Source organism: Pelophylax lessonae (assembly GCF_965119305.1).
Source record: "Pelophylax lessonae genome assembly, chromosome: 11".
In the NCBI taxonomy this organism is placed as follows: Eukaryota; Metazoa; Chordata; class Amphibia; order Anura; family Ranidae; genus Pelophylax; species Pelophylax lessonae.
In genome coordinates, this window is record NC_138778.1 from 231982830 (window position 1) to 232004748 (window position 21919).

The 21919-nt window shown below is 45.5% G+C and overlaps 1 protein-coding gene across 2 annotated transcripts in view; it reads right to left on the reverse strand.

Annotated features, from left to right (window-relative positions):
- Positions 1-13621: 13621 nt before the first annotated feature.
- PITPNC1 (phosphatidylinositol transfer protein cytoplasmic 1) overlaps positions 13622-21919 on the reverse strand; it is a 242031-nt gene continuing 233733 nt past the window's right edge. The window contains exon 8 of one of the 2 annotated variants that reach the window (XM_082272120.1): positions 13622-14259. In XM_082272120.1, the coding sequence (XP_082128246.1) occupies positions 13958-14259 (302 nt within the window). In that variant the 3' untranslated portion in view covers positions 13622-13957. The remainder of the gene's footprint in view (positions 14260-21919) is intronic. The other variant, XM_082272121.1, reaches the window with a different exon arrangement.

Sequence of the window (21919 nt, forward strand, 5' to 3'; positions counted from 1 at the left end):
TCTCTGCATTAAATGGGGGCACGCTGGTCACTCTGCATTGAAAAGGGGCACGCTGGTCTGTCTGCATTGAAAGGGGGCACGCTGGTCTTTCTGCATTAAATGGGGGCACGCTGGTCACTCTGCATTGAAAGGGGGCACGCTGGTCTCTCTGCATTGAAAGGGGTCACACTATACCTTAATTACTGAAGGCCCCTTTCACACTTTTGTGACCTCAAAGTCACGCAATTTTTTACAGCGCTTTTTACCGCAAAGCAATGCCTGTTACATTTTTCTGTTTGCGCCCCCCCAAAAATTTTGAACATCAGCCGCCACTGAATTCAGAATACTCACATCCTGCAATACTTTGCGTATTGTATTTTTGTTGTAAAGATACACATGAATGCTGCTTATTTTTACCTGGCTGAACCTTTTCCAGCAGCTTGCAGTCCTAAAATAATCATTCCTCCAGTCCAGGGCCTTACATTTACTCATTCTAATTTAAAGAGGAACTCCACTTTTACTGGGGATAAAGGGAGGGAAGGATCACCCCTCTGGGTGATTTCTGAATATTGCAGGGATTTTAATAAACTTTGTAGAAAATTCCTACCTTTTGTTGCTGTGAAATAATACCTGTGTGTTTCCCCATGTCCTGTGAAGACTGGTTCTGAATGGGTGGGGTCTAATCCCAAATTAAGGGAGGGGTCTGATTTCTCATTGGGAGGGTCTGCTTCATTATAATCACCTGGTGCCCTTTCAGTGTTCGGATGAGGAAAGTTGCAGGATCTGCATCCCTGTAGAAGTATTTAACCCTTGCAGGATCTGCATCCCTGTAGAATACCCTTGGGGAGTATTTAATCAAAAATGACACTCCTATTGCTGGGGATGCCTAAACCCTGACTTGTATTTTAGTGCAAATTTCAGGGAAAAGCAGTAAGCCAATCACAGAAGCAGGAAGTGACATTTTTGGGGCGTGTTGTACACCTCCGGGTTACCATATTGCATTTAGTTTTACAGCAAGATAACAGCAGCCAGGGCTGCTGTTAGAAATCACGGGGCTCCATACAGCCTACCTGCCAGGGCCCCCTTCCCCCGCCCAAATGTAACATAGGACATAGATTTATCAGTCCCTTTCTCTGTAGCCTCAGCTCCACAGATGAACAAATAGGAACAGCTCCAAGGCTTCCTGGTCATTCACAAAATGAAGCATAAGAAACACAGTTTCGTATGCTTTAGTGATGAATGGACACAGGAGTGATTGGTACCGATCGCTCACTGTGTTCATTCAGGAAAGGAAAGGGCCAGTAAATTAATATTTTTCAGCCCCTTCCCCCAGCTGTCCATCTTTTAAACATCCCCCCTTGTGCCCACAGCAGCTTCCGGCAGGAAAGGAAAGGAGGGAAGCCGGAATCGCTGCGGGGGAAAGGGGCACAAGGGGGACCGGACAGCAGATGGAAGGAGTGCATGTGCTAGAAACTATCCCCCTGCAGTGCAGCCGGAGGAAGGAAGAGGAGGGAAGCCGGCAGCGCTGCTGGGGAAAGAGGCACACGGGGGGCCCGTTCAGCAGATGGAAGGAGTGCATGTACTTGAAACAATCCCCCTGCAGTGCAGCCGGAGGAAGGAAGAGGAGGGAAGCCGGCAGCACTGCTGGGGAAAGGGGCACACGGGGGGCCCGGACAGCAGATGGAAGTAGTGCATGTACTAGAAACTATCCCCCTGCAGTGCAGCCAGAGGAAGGAAGAGGAAGGAAGCCGGCAGTGCTGCTGGGGAAAGGGGCACACGGGGGGAGCACGGAAAACAGATGGATGGAGTGCATGTGCTAGAAACTATCCCCCTGCAGAGCAGCCAGAGGAAGGAAGAGGAGGGAAGTCGGCAGCGCTGCTGGGGAAAGGGACGCACGGGGGGAGCCCAGACTGCAGATGGAAAGAGCACATGTGCTAGAAACTATCCCCCTGCAGAGCAGCCGGAGGAAGGAAGAGGAGGGAAGCCGGCAGCGCTGCCGGGGAAAGGGGTGCACGGGGGGAGCCCAGACTGCAGATGGAAAGAGCACATGTGCTAGAAACAATGCCCCTGAGGGGGAAAAAGGAGGAGAAGCTGGGAGCGCTGGAGGGGGAGGCAGAAGAGGCAGATCAGTGTCTGCAATAAGACAGTACAGGCGTGAACAGTACAGCCATCAGTTCAAATGGGGAGGAGGTGCTTCCCTTTTGAACTGATGGGACCCGGGCCCAGTACAGGAGGGCTGGCTGTACTGCCTTATCAGAGCCCCTTACAGCAGCTGTTTTTAAAAAAAAATTGCTATCATTATTTTTCTTATAAAAACTGAGTTATCCTTTAGTGCAATGAGGTTAAAAGAACATCCAATCAAGTGCAGGGGAATTTATGAAAACTACAACCCCTGCCTTTACATAACTGAATGTTTGAAGTGAGTACAGGTTCACCTAGTTTTAGTAAATCAGGGGAGGCCGGAGGATAGTGGGTGAGGAGGCGTCCTCTTTAGGGCGGCATCACACTGCCCGAGTGCCGTCCTGCTATGTTTTGGGCAAAGTTAACCTAATTTGCGGGTTTTGCGTGAGTTGGCTGCGCTTTTCATATAGACTTCTATGGTGTCCCGCGGTTTGGGTGCAGTTTCAGAAAGTGCTCCAAAATGCAGAAGCTTTGGTGTGCTTTCTGAAACCGCACCCAAATAGCAGGACCTCCTAGAAGTCTATGGGAATGTGCAGCTAACCCGCACTTTAGCAAAAGCCCAGTGGGGCAGTGTGAAGGCACCCTTAGTTGCTTATTTATGGGGCACTATTCCTCCCACTGACACCAATGATAGGGTACTATTCCTCCCATTACCACCACTTATGCGGTACTATTGCTCCCACTGACATTAATGATGGGGCACTATTCCTCCCACTGACACCAATAATGAGGCACTATTCCTCCTACTGACACCAATGATGGGGCACTATTCCTCCCACTGATATCAACGATAGGGCACTATTCCTCCCACTGATATCAACGATAGGGCACTATTCCTCCCATTACCACCAATGATGGGGCACTATTTCTCCCACTGATACCAACGATAGGGCACTATTCCTCCCACTGACACCAATGATGAGGCACTATTCTTCCCTCTGACACCAACGATGGGGCACTATTCCTCCCACTGACACCAATGATGGAGCACTATTCCTCCCACTGACACCAATGATGAGGCACTATTCTTCCCTCTGACACCAACGATGGAGCACTATTCCTCCCACTGACACCAATGATGGAGCACTATTCCTCCCCCTGATACCAATGATGGGGCACTATTCCTCCCACTGACACCAATGATGGGGCACTATTCCTCCCCCTGATACCAATGATGGGGCACTATTCCTACACTGACACCAATGATGGGGCACTATTCCTCCCCCTGATACCAATGATGGAGCACTATTCCTCCCACTAACACTAATGATGGGGCACTATTCCTCCCACTGGTGGAGCACTATTCCTCCCACTAACATTAATGATGGGGCACTATTCCTCCCACTGACAACAATGATGGAGAACTATTCCTCCACTGACACCAATGATGAGGCACTATTCCTCCCACTGACACCAACGATGGGACAGTATTCCTCCCACTGATACCAACGATGGAGCACTATTCCTCCCACTAACACTAACGATGGGCCACTGTTTACTCTAACTGACGCCAAGACATTTTCTGCTCCTACTGGCCACAGTGCGGCCCCCTTAAAGTATGAAGGAGAGTACACTGGCCCTTTGTTTAGAAAGTTTGAAGGCCCCTGGACTGAAGGTATCTGCGGGTGGCTTGGCGAACGTCAGACAAGATACATGAAGTGACACGTTGGGGGGGGGGGGGGGGATGGTAAAAGAGCACATTTTATTTAAGCAGTCTGCATGTTGAATGGGATGAATACAGCCAGAAATATAAAGTTCGGCTAATTGGATTGGTGGGTCCACCGATAAGAACATTTTGTTTTGCAGCTGGCTTGAATATTGTGGTTCATTTTTATTGGACGGTATTCCTCCCGGGAGTGGAGGGCTTATTTTGCGTATCACTTCTGTGCAGAATACTTTCCTTATTGCAAAATGAATTCAGAGCTCTGGACTTCCCTGCACCTTTAATTGGATCCCGCTGAATTATGTGGAGGAAGAAAAGCCGACTCTACAGCAGAGAATTATAATAAATTTAGTACCTCTCGGGTGTCCCTCCGAGTGGACCCAGACGGCACTTTGAAGGGGGCGGCATATTGACGGGCAAGATTTTTTTTAGCAGTTTTTTGTGTCATCAGTTTGCAACGCGTTACGGGCGGCATTTCCTCATCTCATACTGCTGCAAACTGATGAGTATGAGAAGGCGGAGCGTCTCCTCCTGGGAACGTCCCTGGCGTGATCGTAGTGTGCACAATGGCGTCAGAAATCAGCGCACTCTATCCCACACAGGGCAGGCTGGATCTTCTAGGGCAGTGCTCGTGGAATCGTGGAAGACACTATAGTGACAGGAGGACTAAGGACAGTGGGTGTTTGGTGCACCAGTCTGGTGGTGAGTTATGGAAGAAGATAACTATATATAATATTTTCTACATTTTATATAAAATAATGGATAGGGGGGCCTTTTTTTTGGGCGGGTGGGGGCAACACTTTATTCTTTGACTCGGGCAGCACAATGTCTTGGGCCAGCCCTGTGCAAAGTCCAACATGGTTTTCTGAGAAAGCAGCCCCACCCTGAGAAGATAACACCTGTCTCCTGCCAACATGCTACAGAGAAGGGCACTTGCTGTCATCGTGGAGGCAGTTTGTCTCTCTGCAGATGTTCAACACGCTCCCTGCTGAAAATCAGCAAGAGGTTAATTCTGACAGCAGAACTGTAGATCAGTGGTCCTCAACCCTGACCTACAGGGCCCACTAACAGGCCAGATTTTAGGTATTACCTTGGGGAGATGCAGACTAGAGTACTGCAATCACTGAGCAGCAAATGGTATCACCTGGGATGTATTTCAGTTATCTTGAAAATCTGGCCTGTTAGTAGGCCAGGGTTGAGGACCACTGCTGTAGATCAAGAAGATACATGTCAGAGAGACCACTGCTTTAACACAGATAGCAGGATCAGGAACGGACATAGATTGACCAAAATTCAGGCAGTTCTTGCTGAACTGGCCGAAATTTGATCTATCTACGGCCAGGTTAAATCTATAAATTTATATGAACCTTTATAATAATATACAGTATATAAATTGTGACAGGGCAAGGCCTTGCCACTGTAGAACTGTAGGAGAAAATTACACAGGATTCACCTTAGGAGTTTATGCGAAGCATTAGACTATCGTTTCTAAGCGGTGAAAGCTTTGTTTTTTGGATTTCTCCGGCTTCTGTAACCCTGGAGCTTGAAGGTTTCAAAATGTCTTGGGTGAGACGGAACCTTCATTCCTGTGTCTGGGTTTTACTGGATGCCTGCAGCTTGTGTGAGTACACAGGTGTGCCAGACCCAACCAGGACAGGGATTTTGGAAGGGGACTGCAGGGTTGCTTCTTGCTTACTATGGGCTCTGGCTTTCGAGGAGGGCTCTATTCTTAAAAGACGTTTGCCTGGGGGACCCTTGGAATGGTCTTGCTTTGGATTCCGGTCCATGTCCCCTCGAAACACACAGTCTGGGAACCTAGGACCTGGATACAGATTTGGGGCCTTTTTGCCCAAACCAGAAATTACTGCTTCGACCCCCCCCCCCCCCTCCTAGACTTTGAGACTCAGAGCAGATGTTAATATAATCAGCTCAACAATATGATGATGGGGTCTCCTGCCATAATATGTTTACTAAGGTGTCTTTCTCCCATGGTACCATTTCTCCATTGTGTACCTCCAAGGTGTGAATTCCCATTGCTAATTGAGTCACCTATTATTTCTGTCTGTCTGCTCATCCTTTGGAGATTTGGACAGCCCTAGGTCTTCTTACTGAGTAACTGGTGCCAGATGGTTTGGGTGGGCACTGAGTCCCCTAGGCTTGTCTAGGTGACTAGATGTTAATCAGTTTACTGTTTATGTTGGCCGTTCATCAGCTATGATAATTATCTTACTGTTTACAGTTTGCATAATGTAATCAAGCAATTACCTGATTTTTTATGGAATAAATTCTGTGTGAGATCTGGTCTAGTTTGCACCTAAGCTAGTGTCGTCGAGTTATTGGGTGCAAAATTCAGCTATAAAACCTGGTTCCTGACTGGAGGAAGCTGTCTACTGACGGAAGTACCCAAGAGGGGTGCCAAGTGGCCCGTCACAACAGGGTTGTTATAAACCAAGCCTAAGCATAGTTCAGGGCTTCCATACTGGAGACAAGAAGTATCAATCAGGGGTCAGAGGTGCCCCATTGAGGAGTTGGGAGACAGGAGGTCTCAACCGGAAGTCAGAGGTGCCTCAGCTAGCAGCGAGGAAATCTCATCCCAGGAGTCAGGTCGGCTCCTATCGGGGGGGGGGGGGGCGGGGGAACCTCAATACAGAGGCCAGCAGTGGGCTGCGCAACAGGGCTCTGTGACTAAAGGCTGAGTGAGCCCAGGCAACACAGTCAGAGGGACTGGTAAGGAGAGCAGTGGTGCTGCTGAGAAGGGAGCCATGTGGCTCGGTATTTACAGTTGACTGTTTATGTTGATTTGGAAGAACCCCTACGTGGGTAACTGATTTTCTTTGTGAACTGTGTTGTTCTTTTTAATAAAAGTGGGTTGTCATGCCCTAAAATACAGCTTGGACTAGCAAAGCTCATCAGAAAAGCACTTACCACATGAGTGTAATCACCCAACACCACAATATAAAGTGGGGAGAATAATGATTTGATCCTCTGCAGATTGTCCTAAGTTTGTCCACTTACAATGAAATGACGGGTCTATAATTTTTATCATAGGTGTGTTTTAAAAGATAGAGACAGAACATCAACCAAAAATCCAGAAAAAAACACAATACAAATATTATAAACTGAGTTGCAGTTCAGTGAGTAAAATAATTATTTGATCCCCTACCAACCAACGACATTTCTGGCTCCCACAAACTGGCTACAGTAGATGCTCATGTGGTACACAGATTAGACCTGTCAATGTAAGAAGGAGCTCCTAACGACAACTTGTTATGTGTATAAAAGACACCCGTCCACAGGATCTCTTTCATCCATTAAAAACCTCTCCATCATGGGCAAGACCAAAGAGCTGTCAAAGGATGTCAGGGACAAGGTTGTAGACCTGCACTAGGCTACAAGACTATCAGCAAGAAGCTTGGTGAGGAGACAACTGTTCAAGTGATTATTTGCAAATGGAAGAAATATAAAATAACCATCAATCGCCTTCCGTCTGGAGCTCCATGCAAGATTTTGCCTTATGGGTAAGGATGATCATGAGAAAAGTGAGGGATCAGCTCAGAACTAGCCAGGAGGAGCTTGAGAATGATCTCAAGGCAGTTGGGACCACAGTCACCAAACAAACCATTGGTAACACAATAAGCCACTATGGATTGAGATCCTGCAGTGCCCCCAAGGTCCCCTCTTCAGGAAGGCACATGTACAATCAGGCCAATGAACATCTAAATGATTCAGAGAAGGATTGGGAGAAAGTGCTGTGGTCAGATGAGACCAAAGTGAGCTATTTGGCTTTATTCGACTTGCCGTGTTTGGAGGAAGAAGAATGCTGACTATGACCCTAAGAACACCATCCCTACAGTCAAGCATGGAGGTGGAAACATGATGCTTTGGGGCTTATTTCTCTACCAAAGGCTGTCTTTGCTGCATTGAGGGGCCAATTGGCGGGGCCATGTGTTGTAAAATCTTGGATGAGAACCTTCTCTCCTCAGCCAGAACACTGAAGATGGATCATGGATGGGTGTTCCAGCATAACAATGACCCAAAATATATCGCCAAGGCAACAAAGGAAGAAGCACATTAAGATCATGGAGTGGCCTAGCCAGTCTCCAGACCTTAATCTTATAGAAAACATATGGAGGGAGCTGAAACTTTGAGTTGCCAAGTGACAGACAAGAAACTTTAAGGATTTAGAGAAGATCTGTAAAGAAGAGTGGACCAAAATCCCTCCTGAGATGTGTGCAAACCTGGTCACCAACTACAAGAAACGTCTGACCTCTGTGCTTGTCAACAAGGGTTTCTCCACCAACTACAAAAGTCATCTTTTGCTTGGGGATCAAATGCCTTTCTACTCCCTGAACTGCAACTCATAACATTTGTATTATGTTTTTTTCTGGATTTTTGGTTGATAATTTGTCTCTATCATATAAAATACATCTCTGATAAAAATTCTAGAACCTTCATTTCTTTGTAAGTGAGCAAACTTACACAATCTGCAGGGGTTAAAAAATGATTTTCCCCACTGTTTATGACGTAACACAGATGAAAGCTCTACTCAGGATGTGGCTAAAGAAAACCAACCGTAAAATTTGCATAGCCTTTGTTTTGATCCTACTGAAAAGTTGATTTGGGTTTGGAAGCAGAGTTTTGGTGTTTCTACAAGTTTGGTTAGGACACCCAAAAAAGCAGTTACTCAACTTAGACAAAAGCTCCAATGTCTTCAGTGTTTGTGGACTGTCCAACCAGAGGAATAATTGAGGGAAAATACTGAAAATGAGTTTGCCAAATCATTCAGCTTCTGTTTGGGATAATTCCAATAATTAGTTATAAAATCCCACACATTGCTATTGCATTAGGTTGTGCATCCCAGAGTACAAAAATACATGCGTGTATATCAATAGAGCAGTGGACGGTGTCAGAAGAGCAAAGACTGGTGTCAGTAGGGCAGTAGACGATGTCAGTAGGTTTTTTTTTTTATTATTTTTTATTTATTTTTTTATTATTTTTTACAATATTATTTTTTATTATTTTTTTACATTTTTTTTTTTTAGAAGCCCCGTTATGGGGGCTTTGGTGAAATTTCAAGTGTCTTCAAACTATGGCCCTCCAGTTGTTCAGGAACTACAATTCCCGTCATGCCTAGTCACGTGTGTGAATATCAGAGTTTTACAATGCCTGATGGGATGTGTAGTTCCACAACAGCTGGAGGGCCGTAGTTTGAGGATCCCTGGTCTAAACCGACCTCTGATGTTTAGGAACTACAATTCCCATCATGCCTAGTCACGTCTGTGAATGTCAGAGTTTTACAATGCCTGATGGGATGTGTAGTTCCACAACAGCTGGAGGGCCGTAGTTTGAGGATCCCTGGTCTAAACAGACCTCTGATGTTTAGGAACTACAATTCCCATCATGCCTAGTCACGTCTGTGAATATCAGAGTTTTACAATGCCTGATGGGATGTGTAGTTCCACAACAGCTGGAGGGCCGTAGTTTGAGGATCCCTGGTCTAAACAGACCTCTGATGTTTAGGAACTACAATTCCCATCATGCCTAGTCACGTCTGTGAATATCAGAGTTTTACAATGCCTGATGGGATGTGTAGTTCCACAACAGCTGGAGGGCCGTAGTTTGAGGATCCCTGGTCTAAACAGACCTCTGATGTTTAGGAACTACAATTCCCATCATGCCTAGTCACGTCTGTGAATGTCAGAGTTTTACAATGCCTGATGGGATGTGTAGTTCCACAACAGCTGGAGGGCCGTAGTTTGAGGATCCCTGGTCTAAACAGACCTCTGATGTTTAGGAACTACAATTCCCATCATGCCTAGTCACGTCTGTGAATGTCAGAGTTTTACAATGCCTGATGGGATGTGTAGTTCCTCAACAGCTGGGGGCCTTAGTTTGAGGGTCCCTGATCTAAACAGACCTCTGATGTCTCACCTATGATACAGAGAAAGAAACTGAGTACAGAGATTTCCTTAGTCCCTTTCTCTGCAGCCTGCAGTAAACATAACTTCAGTTAAGAATGAAGACAGGAGCGATCAGTACAGATCACTCACTGTGTTCATTCAGAAAAAGAAGGGGCCGGTTAATTAAGTATTTACCAGCCCCTTTCTGTGCTCCTGAGAGGAGAGGAGGGAAGCTGACAGCACCACAGGTGAGAGACAAAAAGCAGGGGGAATCGGGGGCACACGGGATGATTATGGTGTGCCCAGGCACATCCGGCACACCCTGTACGCACGCCTGTGATGCAAAATCTTGGCAACTTGCCATTTGGATCTATATATTCCCTATATTATCCATCTAAAAAAAAAGGGAGGGACTCTGACATTTCCAGCATTTGGACATCCAGCCGTACTAATAACACTGGCAAATGGTTATTCCTACATACTACATTCCCATCCACTCAGCACTAAGGCTACGTTCACATCTTGGCTTTGCTATTACAGGCGTTTTTATGGGCGTTTTTTCAGGCGTTTTTATGGGCGTTTTTGCAGGCGTTTTTACAGGCGTTTTTTGTGCAGGCGTTTTTAGATTGAATAGAGACCAATGGAAAACGCCTGTAATCTGCCCAAAAATGAAGCTCAAGTACTTTTTTGAGCATTGGGCGTTTTGCTCACAGCGTCAAAACACTCAGATGTGAACAGGGGCCATTGAAATCCTATTCATTTCAATGGCCCCTGTTCACATCTGAGCGTTTTGACGCTGTAAGCAAAACGCCCAACGCTCAAAAAAGTACATGAGCTTCTTTTTGGGCAGATTACAGGCGTTTTCCCTGCACAAAAAATCGCCTGTAAAAACGCCTGTAAATCGCGGTAAAAATTGCGGTAAATTCGCGGTAAAAAACGCGCGAAAACGCTACGCTCAGGTGTGAATGTAGCCTAAACAATCTTCTGTACAATAAGTAGCAAATTCCATTTCAGGATTGATGATCTTGCTCAGTACAGAGGTTCATGTCCCCCAATTCCGCCTCCAGTTTTTACTCTTCTAAATGTTTCATAAACCTTACTAACAAAAATATATCATCGCAAAACAGTCTGCAAATGTGTAGAAAAAACATATTTTGTAATAATTCTCTTTTCTTATTTTTTTTTCATGCAACAAAATATTTTTCAGCAGCTACTCCATTTAATAAGAGAGAAACTGAGTTGAAGATAATGAATGTAACACAATGACGTGTAGCAGTACATCGCACCAATAGTACATGAATATAAAATAAGCAACACTGTTATATTCCCATATACAGAACATAGAAACACCGGGGGAGGGGGAAAAGAAAAAATAACAATATAAAAACATTTACCGTACAATAAAAATACAAAACTCTTCTTTGCAGAGAAAGGCTTCCTGGGGCCAAACTTACCACCTCCGATATTTTATCTTTTTTTTTTTTTTTTGTCATCGCATTTTGCAATTCTTTCTGTGGCAGGTAGATGCGGACAATAAACTGGGATAATATTGGTATGTGGATTAAAAAAAAATAAAAATAAAAATATGGCTATTGTCTGTCCTCATTCAACTATCAATACACCCTTCACAGGATGGGTTGAAGCATACTCCGATTTTTCCCTATTTTATGATTAAAAAAAAATAATAATAATGACGGAGTCTGCCCCATGAATGAACCGGGTTCATGCTTCCCACAATAGATAACTCTAAACACGTATGTACAAAGGTTGCCTTATCACGTGACTAATAGCGCTTTTCCACTGCATGGTACGGCTCGGTTTGGCGCTTTTCCACTGCCTGGTACGGCTCGGTTTGGCGCTTTTCCACTGCATGGTACCGCATGGTACGGGTTAGAACGGTTCGGTACGGTTTGGTACATCGGCGCTTTTCCACTACATGGTACGGCGTCGGTACGGCTCGCTTAACCACTTAAGCCCCAGAGGATTTGGCTGCTCAAAGACCAGGGCCTATTTTGCGATTCGGCACTGCGTGACTTTAACGGACAATTGCTCGGTTGTGCAACGCTGTACCCAAATGAAATTGACGTCCTTTTTTTTCCCACAAACAGAGCTTTCTTTTGGTGGTATTTGATCACCTGTGCGATTTTTATTTTTTGCTCTATAAACAAAATAAGAGCGTCAATTTTGAAAAAATAACAATATTTTTCAAATTTTTTTATATGAAATTCCCCCCCAAAAAAAACGTAAAAATCTAATTTTTTAACATTTTAGGGCAATTTGTTTTCTGCTACATATTTTTGGTAAAAAAACAAATCGCAATAAGCGTATTTTGATTGGTTTGCGCAAACGTTATTGCGTTTACTAACTAAGGGAAAGATTTTTGTCATTTTTATTGTTTTTTTTTTAAACTAGTAATGGCGGCGATCTGCGATTTTTTTTTGCGGGACTGCGACATTGCGGCGGACAGATTGGACCCCTAACTGACATTTTTGACACTTTTGGGGGGACCAGTGACATTACTACAGTAATCAGTGCTATACATATGCACTGTTACTGTAAAAATGACACTGGCAGGGAAGGGGTTAACTTTATTAGTGATCAAGGGGTTAAGTGTGTCCCTAGGGGCGTGATTCTTACTGTAAAGGGGCGTGGCTTGTGATGTAACCACAGAGACCTACGATCCTACATAGCAGGATCGTATGATCTCTGCAGTTACATCAGGGAGAATGACAGACGTCTTTGTTTACATCAGCCGCCTGCTTTTCTCCCTCTACAGTGGGAGATCGCGAGTGGCCGGCGGATATCGGAGCCACCGGTCACTCGCGCTGGAATGTCAGGGAACGAGCGGGGGCGGGAGTGCGCCTCCGGCCCCTAGAGGCTCGTGGGCGAGCGACGTACCGGTACGTCGCTTTGCCCAGGAGGGGCTGACTGCCGCCGTATATAGTTGTGCGGCAGTCGGCAAGTGGTTAAACAGTACCACCTCGGTTGGGGTTCCAAGCAGGCAGTACTGATACCATATCCCACAATCCTTTGCATGCAGCCTTGATTGTTTGTCACTACTAGCCACTGATTGGTCAGAAAATCGTTGTAATCCCACCCACTTACTACTTAGTACTACTTTAGTGGAAAAGCAAACCGAGCAAAGTAGAGCCTATACAGTGCTGAAAGGTGCCGACTCGTACCACACGGTGGAAAAGCAAACTGAGCCAAGCTGGGCCAAGCAGTGCCGAGTGGAGCCGAGCCGGTACTTGCAGTGGAAAAGTGCCATAACAAAGTTCGCTGTCACCTTCTTGTGCTAGCAGCAACAGGCTGCCCTCATGCTACATTGTTACAGATTAATGTGCTTACCCGTTAAACTAGATATAGAGAATCTCTAAAAACATGCATCCCCGGCAGAAAGCCCCGCCCCCGAGGAGCCAGAGAGCATCAAACCAGCCCCATGACCTCAAATGGTCACTTCTTATAAACTGGATATTGAATGGCTTCTCTTCCAGAACACAGATGTGACAGAAAAGCGGTTTATAATGTTTCCGATGTATTAGGACACAAGCTGATGTTAAAAAAACAATAAATTGGTGAAGTCCTTCTTGAGTTTCTCCCTTTTTGTTGCTCCGGCATTCTCTATACACCTAAAATGTCACTGGAATGACATTCTTCAACTTCTGGTCATATTTATAAGATGATTGTCTTTTCTCTAATTTTCCCATTGCGTTCTGGAAAACAGATCACAAAGCTGAATTCTACAGAACCGAAACGCACGTTTTTTTATTCTCCTACTCTGTTTATGTGCAAAAGACGGCTCCCCCGTATCTGTAAATTCTGCACCTCTGAATAAAAAGACTTGAATTTGTCTGGTAGACATGAAAAATATCTACGTAAGGTAGGCTAAACGGGGGTTAAAGCTTTACATTATGGATTGTCGCGTTATTGTATAACTACCCGTCTAAAAAACAAAGATGGCTGAAACAATGAAAAGAGCTCTTCTTGTTATCGCTAGAGGCCACTGTCACCATCGAGCAGCAGAGGACGATCGTGTGTAAGCGGTAACAGGGAGCAATGATATGGGAAGCACTGAATCGAACAGCTTACGGCCATAAGGAGTCTACAGGCATGGCTTCGAAATGCATAAGCCTATGATTATGTTTGTTGAAAATGGGTTTTTAAAACCCCTTTGCGTCTGGAGGTGAGGGGGGGGGGGTGGGGTAGGCGGGGGGTCCTGCTATCGACTCAAAAGTTATTCCGAATTCGGAAAGAATGGCTTATTAGATGTAAACATGCTTTGTGCGTTAAGGGCGGGGTCAGGAAGCGTTAAGGTTTCCGGTGCAGATTTCTTCCGGGGGCGGTCTTTGGGGACGGTCAGGAACTCCGGAGCTTCGGTGGTCAGAGGGGTGGAAGGAGCGCTGGAGGGTCCGCTGCGGGCGATAGAAGGCAGCGTAATGTCAGTGATGGAAATGGCGGGTGGGAAAATCCCGATTTTCTTGTTAGTGGCTTCCTGAGTGGTCCTTTCGTACTCTCGCACTTCGTCCATCGTCATGTCTATGGGCAAGAAGGGAAAAAAACAAAACGCGTTACATTTAAAGAACATATAACTAGTCGCACTAAGGCACAATCTATAAATGATGAATATAGGCAGCTAGCACAATTTGCAGGTAACAAATAAAATGAATGTAAAAAGGTGAAAGTGCAGCGTTATTTTCCAAAAGACATAAATAGCGCAATCAAAACCGCACCAAGGTGGGTGAAAAGTGTGCAAACAACCAAAAAAAAAAAAAGCTTACAGTGCTTTGAAAAAGTATTCACACCCCATGACATTTCTCACATTTTGTCTTGTTACAGCCAAAAATTTAAAAATGTATTTTATTGGGATTTTATGTGATACACCGACACAAAGTGGCCATAATTGTGAAGTGGAAGGAAAATTATTATTATATAGAATTTATATAGCGCCAACAGTTTACGCAGCGCTTTACAACTTGAGGGTAGACAGTACAAATACAATACACTTTATTACAGTAGGAATCAGAGGACCCTGCTCGTTAGAGCTTACAATCTAAGAATGATAAATGATACAAATAAATCTGTGAAAAGTGTGTGGGGGCGGGCATTTGTATTCACCCCCCTTTACTCTGATACCCCTAACTAAAATCTAGTGGAACCAAATGCCTTCAGAAGTCCCCTAATTAGTAAATAGAGTCCACCTGTGAGTCATTTAATCTCAGTATCAATGCAGCTGTTCTGTGAAGCCCTTGGAGGTTTGTTAGAGAATCTTAGTGAACAAAATGCATCATTAAGTCCAAGGAACACACCAGACAGGTCAGGGATAAAGTTGTGGAGAAGTGTAAAGCAGGGTTAGGTTATAAAAATTCTCCCAAGCTTTGACCATCTCACAGAGCGCTGTTCAATCCATCATGGGAAAATGGAAAGCGTATGGCACAACTGCAACCCTACCAAGACATGGCCGTCCACCTAAACTGACCGGCCGGGCCCCTACCAAGACATGGCCGTCCACCTAAACTGACCGGCCTTGGCAAGGAGAGCATTCATCAGAGAAGCAGCCAAGAGGCCCATGGGAACTCTGGAGGAGCTGCAGAGATCCACAGCTCAGGTGGGAGAATCTGTCCACAGGACAACTATTAGTCGTGCGCTCCACAAATCTGCCCTTTATGGAAGAGTGAGAAGAAGAAAGCCATTGGTGGAAGAAAGCCATAAGAAGTCCTGTTTGCAGTTTGGGAGAAGCCACGTGGGGGACACAGCAAACATGTGGAAGAAGGTTCCGTGGGCAGATGAGGTGAAAATTGAACTTTTTGGCCTAAAAGCAAAACACTATGTGTGGGGGAAAACAAACACTGCACATCACCCTGAACACACCATCCCCACTGTGAAACATGGTGGTGGCAGCATCATGGTGTGGGGATGCTTTTCTTCAGCAGGGTCAGAATTGATGGGAAGATGGATGGAGCCAAATACAGGGCAATTTTAGAAGAAAACCCTCTAGAATCTGCCAAAGGCTTGAGACTGGGGCGGAGGTTCACCTTCCAGCAGGACAACGACCCGAAACATCCAGCCAGAGCTACAATGGAATGGTTTACATCAAAGCATATTCATGTGTTAGAATGGCCCAGTCGCAGTCCAGACCTAAATCACATTGAGAATCTGTGGCAAGACTTGAAAATTGCTGTTCACATGGGCAGAAATGTCCTCTCTAGATGTGGAAAGCTGGTAGAGACATCCCCAAAAAGAATTGCAGCTGTAATTGCAGGGAAAGGCGGTTCTACAAAGTATTGAATCTTGGGTGGAGGTGAATAAAAAATGCACCCCCACACTTTTCACAGATTTATTTGTATCATTTATAATTTTCCTTCCACTTCACACTTATGTGCAACTTTGTGTCGGTCTATCACATGAAATCCAAATAAAAAACATTTATGTTTTTGGTTGTAACACGACAAAATGTGAAAATTTTCAAGGGGTGTGAATACTTTTTCAAGGCACTATAAAAGTTCATTCATAGTCCTCATAGGAAATCAGTCAGTGGTTAGTGATGTCAATCAAGCCAGAAGAATCCTCCACCATCAGTGACCAAACATAGCCGCTTATCAGATATCCATACCACTAATGAAAAAGTGGTCAACAAGCTCAGACATACTCAGTAATTAGGGTCAGACTCCAGGTAGAATCAGTCATCTTCCTCCAGTATTAGGATCAATTCACCACCAAGACAGTAGTATGTCTCCCAAAATATACAGGTCATGGAGAAAGCAGAACCATCTAATAGTTTAGTTAACTCCAAAGGGTTAAGAATTTATTCAAAGTATTGCACTTACATAGAATAAAAAGAACCCAACAAGATGGCCGCCATTCGTTCCGGTACATAATGACGTCACATGTCGTGGCTCCACCCAATGCCCCTGAAGATGTCTTATGATGACTAAACACATTGGATGGAAGCAGGAACTCTGACGTCATCATGTACCGGAACAGATGGCAGCCATCTTGTTGGTTTGAAACAACACTGTATCAATATGCTGGGCTCTTTTTATTCTATGTAGGGGGAATACTTTGACAAAAAAAAAAAAAACAATTCTTTGGAGTTAACTACACTATGAGATGGTTCTGCTTTATCTATGACCTTTATGTGTTTGGAGACATACTACTGACGTAATGACATCACACATCGTGGCTCCCCCCAATGCCCCTGAAGACGTCTTATGATGACGAAACGCATCGGATGGAAGCAGGCCCTCTGACGTCATCATGTACCGGAACGGATGGCAGCCATCTTGTTGGTTTAAAACAACACTGAATCAATATGCTGGGCTCTTTTTACTCTATGTAGGGGGAATATTTTGAAAAAAAAAAAAAAGTTCTTTGGAGTTAACTACACTATGAGATGGTTCTGCTTTCTCTATGACCTTTATGTTTTTGGAGACATACTACTATCGTGGTGGTGAATTGACCCAGGGGTGGACTGAAAACTCATGGGGCCCCCCGGGCAATCAGAGATCATGGGGCCCCTTGTGTCCACACTCAAGCCACACAAAGCCCCACCTACAAATTGCAGCTCAGCCACATAGAGTGGGCATTTAAATATCTACCACAGCATAGCCTGCATGGAAGTTCCTGGCTTCTTTCTGTAGTGTGTAGCCTCTCATGGGGCCCCCTACTGACCCTGGGCCCTCGGGCAGTGCCCTAATCCCCGAATGGTCAGTCCGCCCCTGAATTGATCCTATTCCTGCTACAATACTAGAGGAGTTGGAGCAAGTGGTGTGAACCAAATGACATGATTCTATCTGGCCACCATAATTGCTGGGTTTTACTGCACTTGTTGACCACTTTTTCATTAATGGTCATGGAGACCTGGCAAGTGGCTATGTTTGGTCACTGATGGTTGACTGACATCACAAACTACTGATTTATTTTTTTTGAGGACTATGAATGAACTTTTAAGCTCTTCTTTCATTGTTTGCACACTTTTAACCCACCTTGGTGCGGTTTATTCGCACTATTTGTCTTTTGGAAAATAGCGCTGCACTTCCACATTTTTACATTTAAAGAACATTGAAACGGGAACCTCTCAAGATTGGCCAAACCTGTCTATGAAGCAGATTATACAATGTCCAGGCTATCGATTGGCTTGAGTGCATGGAACTCTTAACAAAAAATGGCTCCTTCCATAGGAAGACTAAAAACTTCTCAAACAAGTACGAGCAGCCAACACACTTCCTAAAGGTTCTCTCGCTTGTACCCCAAATTTTTGGGTCATGAGAGAGTCAATTGGATTGATATGTACTTGGAGTGTCCCTGTGCTAAACATAAACCTTGGGGAATGGATGTTGGCCATAAACCACGGGAAAAGAAAATGGCACACAATGGAGATGTTGCCCTTGGAAGCCAATCCTAATCCTTGCTTTGTTTGTCCATAAACTGAAAAGTACAATCTGATTGGTTTCTATTGGAAATAATTATTTTTTTTAATCTTGTTTTCTTTTCTCTGGTTTTTATAAATTATACCTCTAAGTGTTTTATGACTCTCCAGAAGGAAACCCAGGATTTTCTCTCCAGACATGGTCCAAAATGAGACTTTACCATGACACATGGATTATACCTCAGTAGCTCACTCCAGTTCTCTCTGACTCCATCCAAGGCAGTAAGCATTAGGAGAAAATGGATGAGGAATTGTGGAAAGGCCCAGCAGGCTGCCATATGGCTTGCAGTTACTATATTAATCAATAGAGGGGTGGGGACCTTCACCGTGTTAGTGGCTGTAAAGGTTGTGGTCTTTATCAAGATGGTGACCGTCTACACACAGACACCAACTCCCTGTTGCATAAATGTAAATGAGATGGGTAAAAGATAGCTTCAGCTCCTGTTCTCAACCTGTGGAGAACTCCTCAGACGCGTTTTGCTCTTTTTAGGGGTTTAATCGTAGACTAGTGGTGATCTTTATGTCTGAAGACTTATGAGCCTATGGGAGGTCCTTGGAAAATAAGGATCTTCACCACCACAACTTGACCTATGGCACTTTTCCACTGCAAGTACTGAGTCGGCTCCACTCGGCCCTGCTTGGCTCTGTTTGGTTTTCCACTGCATGGTACCGCATGGTACGGTGTTGGAACGGTTCGGTACGGTTTGCTTTTCCACTAAAGTAAAGTGGGTGGGATTACAACAATTCTCTGACCAATCAGTGGCTAGTAGTGACAAACAGTCAAGGCTGCATGCAAAGGATTGTGGGATATGGTACTGGTACGGCCCTCTTGGAACCACAACTGAGGTGGTACTGTTTAAGCGAGCCGTACCGTTCAGTTCCATGTAGTGGAAAAGCGCCGCCGTACCGTACCGAACCGTTCCAACACCGTACCATGCAGTGGAAAAGCGCAAAAGCGAGCCGAACCGTTCGGTTCCATGCAGTGGAAAAGCGCCAATAGTGTTAATCTTGTCCTATATTCATATAAAGCAACGGGCATCTAAGCCCAACATTTTGGGACCTTGCAGGATCCCTTTTTCAAGGCATAGTGGGAGGTCCTGACACGAACTAACAAGAACCGTGTCATATGGTACGCCATACACATTTGTTATCCTTTGCAGCAGCTAGAGGTTGGAGCTTAATTAAGACTTGAAAATATAAGTTAAATGAATAGTGGGAGTTCCTAATGCCCTGGTATTAAAAAGACCTGCAGCAAGTACGCCATGGCCTACCCTGAAACAGCACTGGGTAAGCTGGGATGGGGGGCATTTGCCCCCTGAGCCAGTCTTAATAAGATATGTTGGGCTGGTGGCCCTGCATAGGGATACTTCACCATTTAGACATATATCAGTGCAGGACCAACATTGATTGACACATGGTTGGTGCTAAAAAGCTACCTGTTCCCAGTTAGACCTGTGAACACAGAATATGCTACAGGGTAATTTTGCAGCACTGACTTCCTTTGCAGCATGACTGAAGGCTGAGAGTCACAAAGGAAGCCACTGGTGGAAAGTGTTGGCTTGTGCCACAATAAACTACATCTTTTAAGCACATCCACCTCTCACTAAGCCCTGTGGTACCATGACTCACTCTGCATGGTATACTTTAGACCAGGGGCCCCCAACCCCTGGGCCGAGGACCAGTACCGGTCCGTGACCTGTTGATGACCGGACCGGACCGCGCAGCAGAAGATGAGTGATGTCCACTGTCCAAACAGAACTATTAAAGGCCGCGGTTGCCGCTCACCTCCTGCTGTGCAGCCATGCCACTTAGCCCATTGGTCCTCTCCCAGGTCTTCCGCCCAGCGGACAATGTCATCCCATAAGCATAGAAGGGGGCAGGAGGAGCTGCAGATCAGCACAGAGAGCAGGAATCTTTTCATATTAACAAGCGGGTAATCACTCGTTTGTTTACATGATAAGTTGGGCACATCCCGCCCTCCGTCCAGATCTGCAGGCAGACCCAGGAGAAGACACGACTGAAAACTGCCTCTGCCCTGCCACGGGTAGGACTGTGCAGGGGAGGCAGAGACTGAAATGGGGCAGTGAGGGAAGAAAGGGGGGAGGGGGGCATGACTGCAAGGAGCACTCTGACGGGGGCAGGGGCTGTGATTACTAGGGGCACTGCAATGTAAAGGGAAAAGGATGATATAAAGGGGACTGCACTGTAAAGGGACACTGCAATCTTTACAGTGCCCCTTTACAGTGAAGTCCCCTTTATATCACAGTACCCCCTTTACAGTGCAGTCCCTGTTACATCACGGTGCCCCTTTACAGTGCGGTCCCTGTTACATTATAGTGCCCCTTTACAGTGCAGTCCCCTTTATATCACAGTACCCCCCTTTACATTGCAGTCCCTGTAACATTAATGTAAAGGAGCACTGTAATGTAAGGGGTCTGTGATGTGAACTGAGGACACTGTGGGACTGCTTTAAAAGGGGAATTGTGATGTAAACAGGGACTGTGGACACTGTAAAGGGGAGTTGTGGTTTGAAGGGGGGCTGAGGACAGACTCTGTGAATATCAAGTCCAAGTCCCTGGAAAAATCGGCTGCCATGAAACCAGTCCCTGATGCCAAAAAGGTTGGGGACCACAGAAATCTGTCTTCACATAAAAAAACTAGTTGGTTGTTCCCAATATCAAAGGTCCCCATTAGTTCTCCTTGTGGACCATGTAGGAGGCATTGCATTCTGAAGATGATGCCCTGGTCCAAGTATTTCACATTTTTCCAGTTCTGGTGACTCAACAAAACCTTGCTTCTTTCCTCTGTTGGGATGCAGCAGCTGGAGGACCCCATCCCACCACCACATATGAGTGGGGTAAGTATAGGATGTGCCATCACTACGTTACACCACTAGGAACTCATGTTCATGTATAGCCCCCAAAGTAGGACAATACTTATGCTGCTACTACTGTGTCACCCTGCATTTCGCACTCCACGGAGGTCCGAAATCCCAGCTTTAATATAGTGCAGCACCCTCCTAGTTAGTGAAGGTTGTTAGGTAAATTTATTTTAGCTCCACTCTAATCAGTGGAGCAGAGGTTGATTGTTTTAGTCTGCTCAGTATTTCACAGGCTGCTGGTCTGATTGCTTTCCCCTGCTTTCTAGAAAATTCTTTCTAGAATTATTATGGGAGGAATAATAGGAATGAGATAAAGACAGATAAAAATTTCCCAGTTCAATTTCCTAACCAGTTTGCTTACCAACCAAATTAACCTGTCTAACAGTTTGCGTCAAAAACAGGGGTCAAACCTCTGTTTTGACGCAAACTGTAAGGTTTTTATCTGTATTTGCAGGGCTTCCTGAATAGGTGCAGGAACTCCCCCTTCTAAATTACTTTGTGTCTCCGCCCTCTACCCACCTCCGAGCACTAACCCTTGGTTCCACCCCTTCCAACCTCTGAGCACTGACCCTTGGTTCCACCCCTTCCAACCTCCGAGCACTAACCCTTGGTTCCACCCCTTCCAACCTCCGAGCACTAACCCTTGGTTCCACCCCTTCCAACCTCCGAGCACTAACCCTTGGTTCCACCCCTTCCCACCTCCGAGCACTAACCCTTGGTTCCACCCCTTCCAACCTCCGAGCACTAACCCTTGGTTACAGCCCTTCCAACCTCCGAGCACTGACCCTTGGTTCCACTCCTTCCAACCTCCGAGCACAAACCCTTGGTTCCAGCCCTTCCAACCTCCGAGCACTGACCCTTGGTTCCACCCCTTCCAACCTCCGAGCACT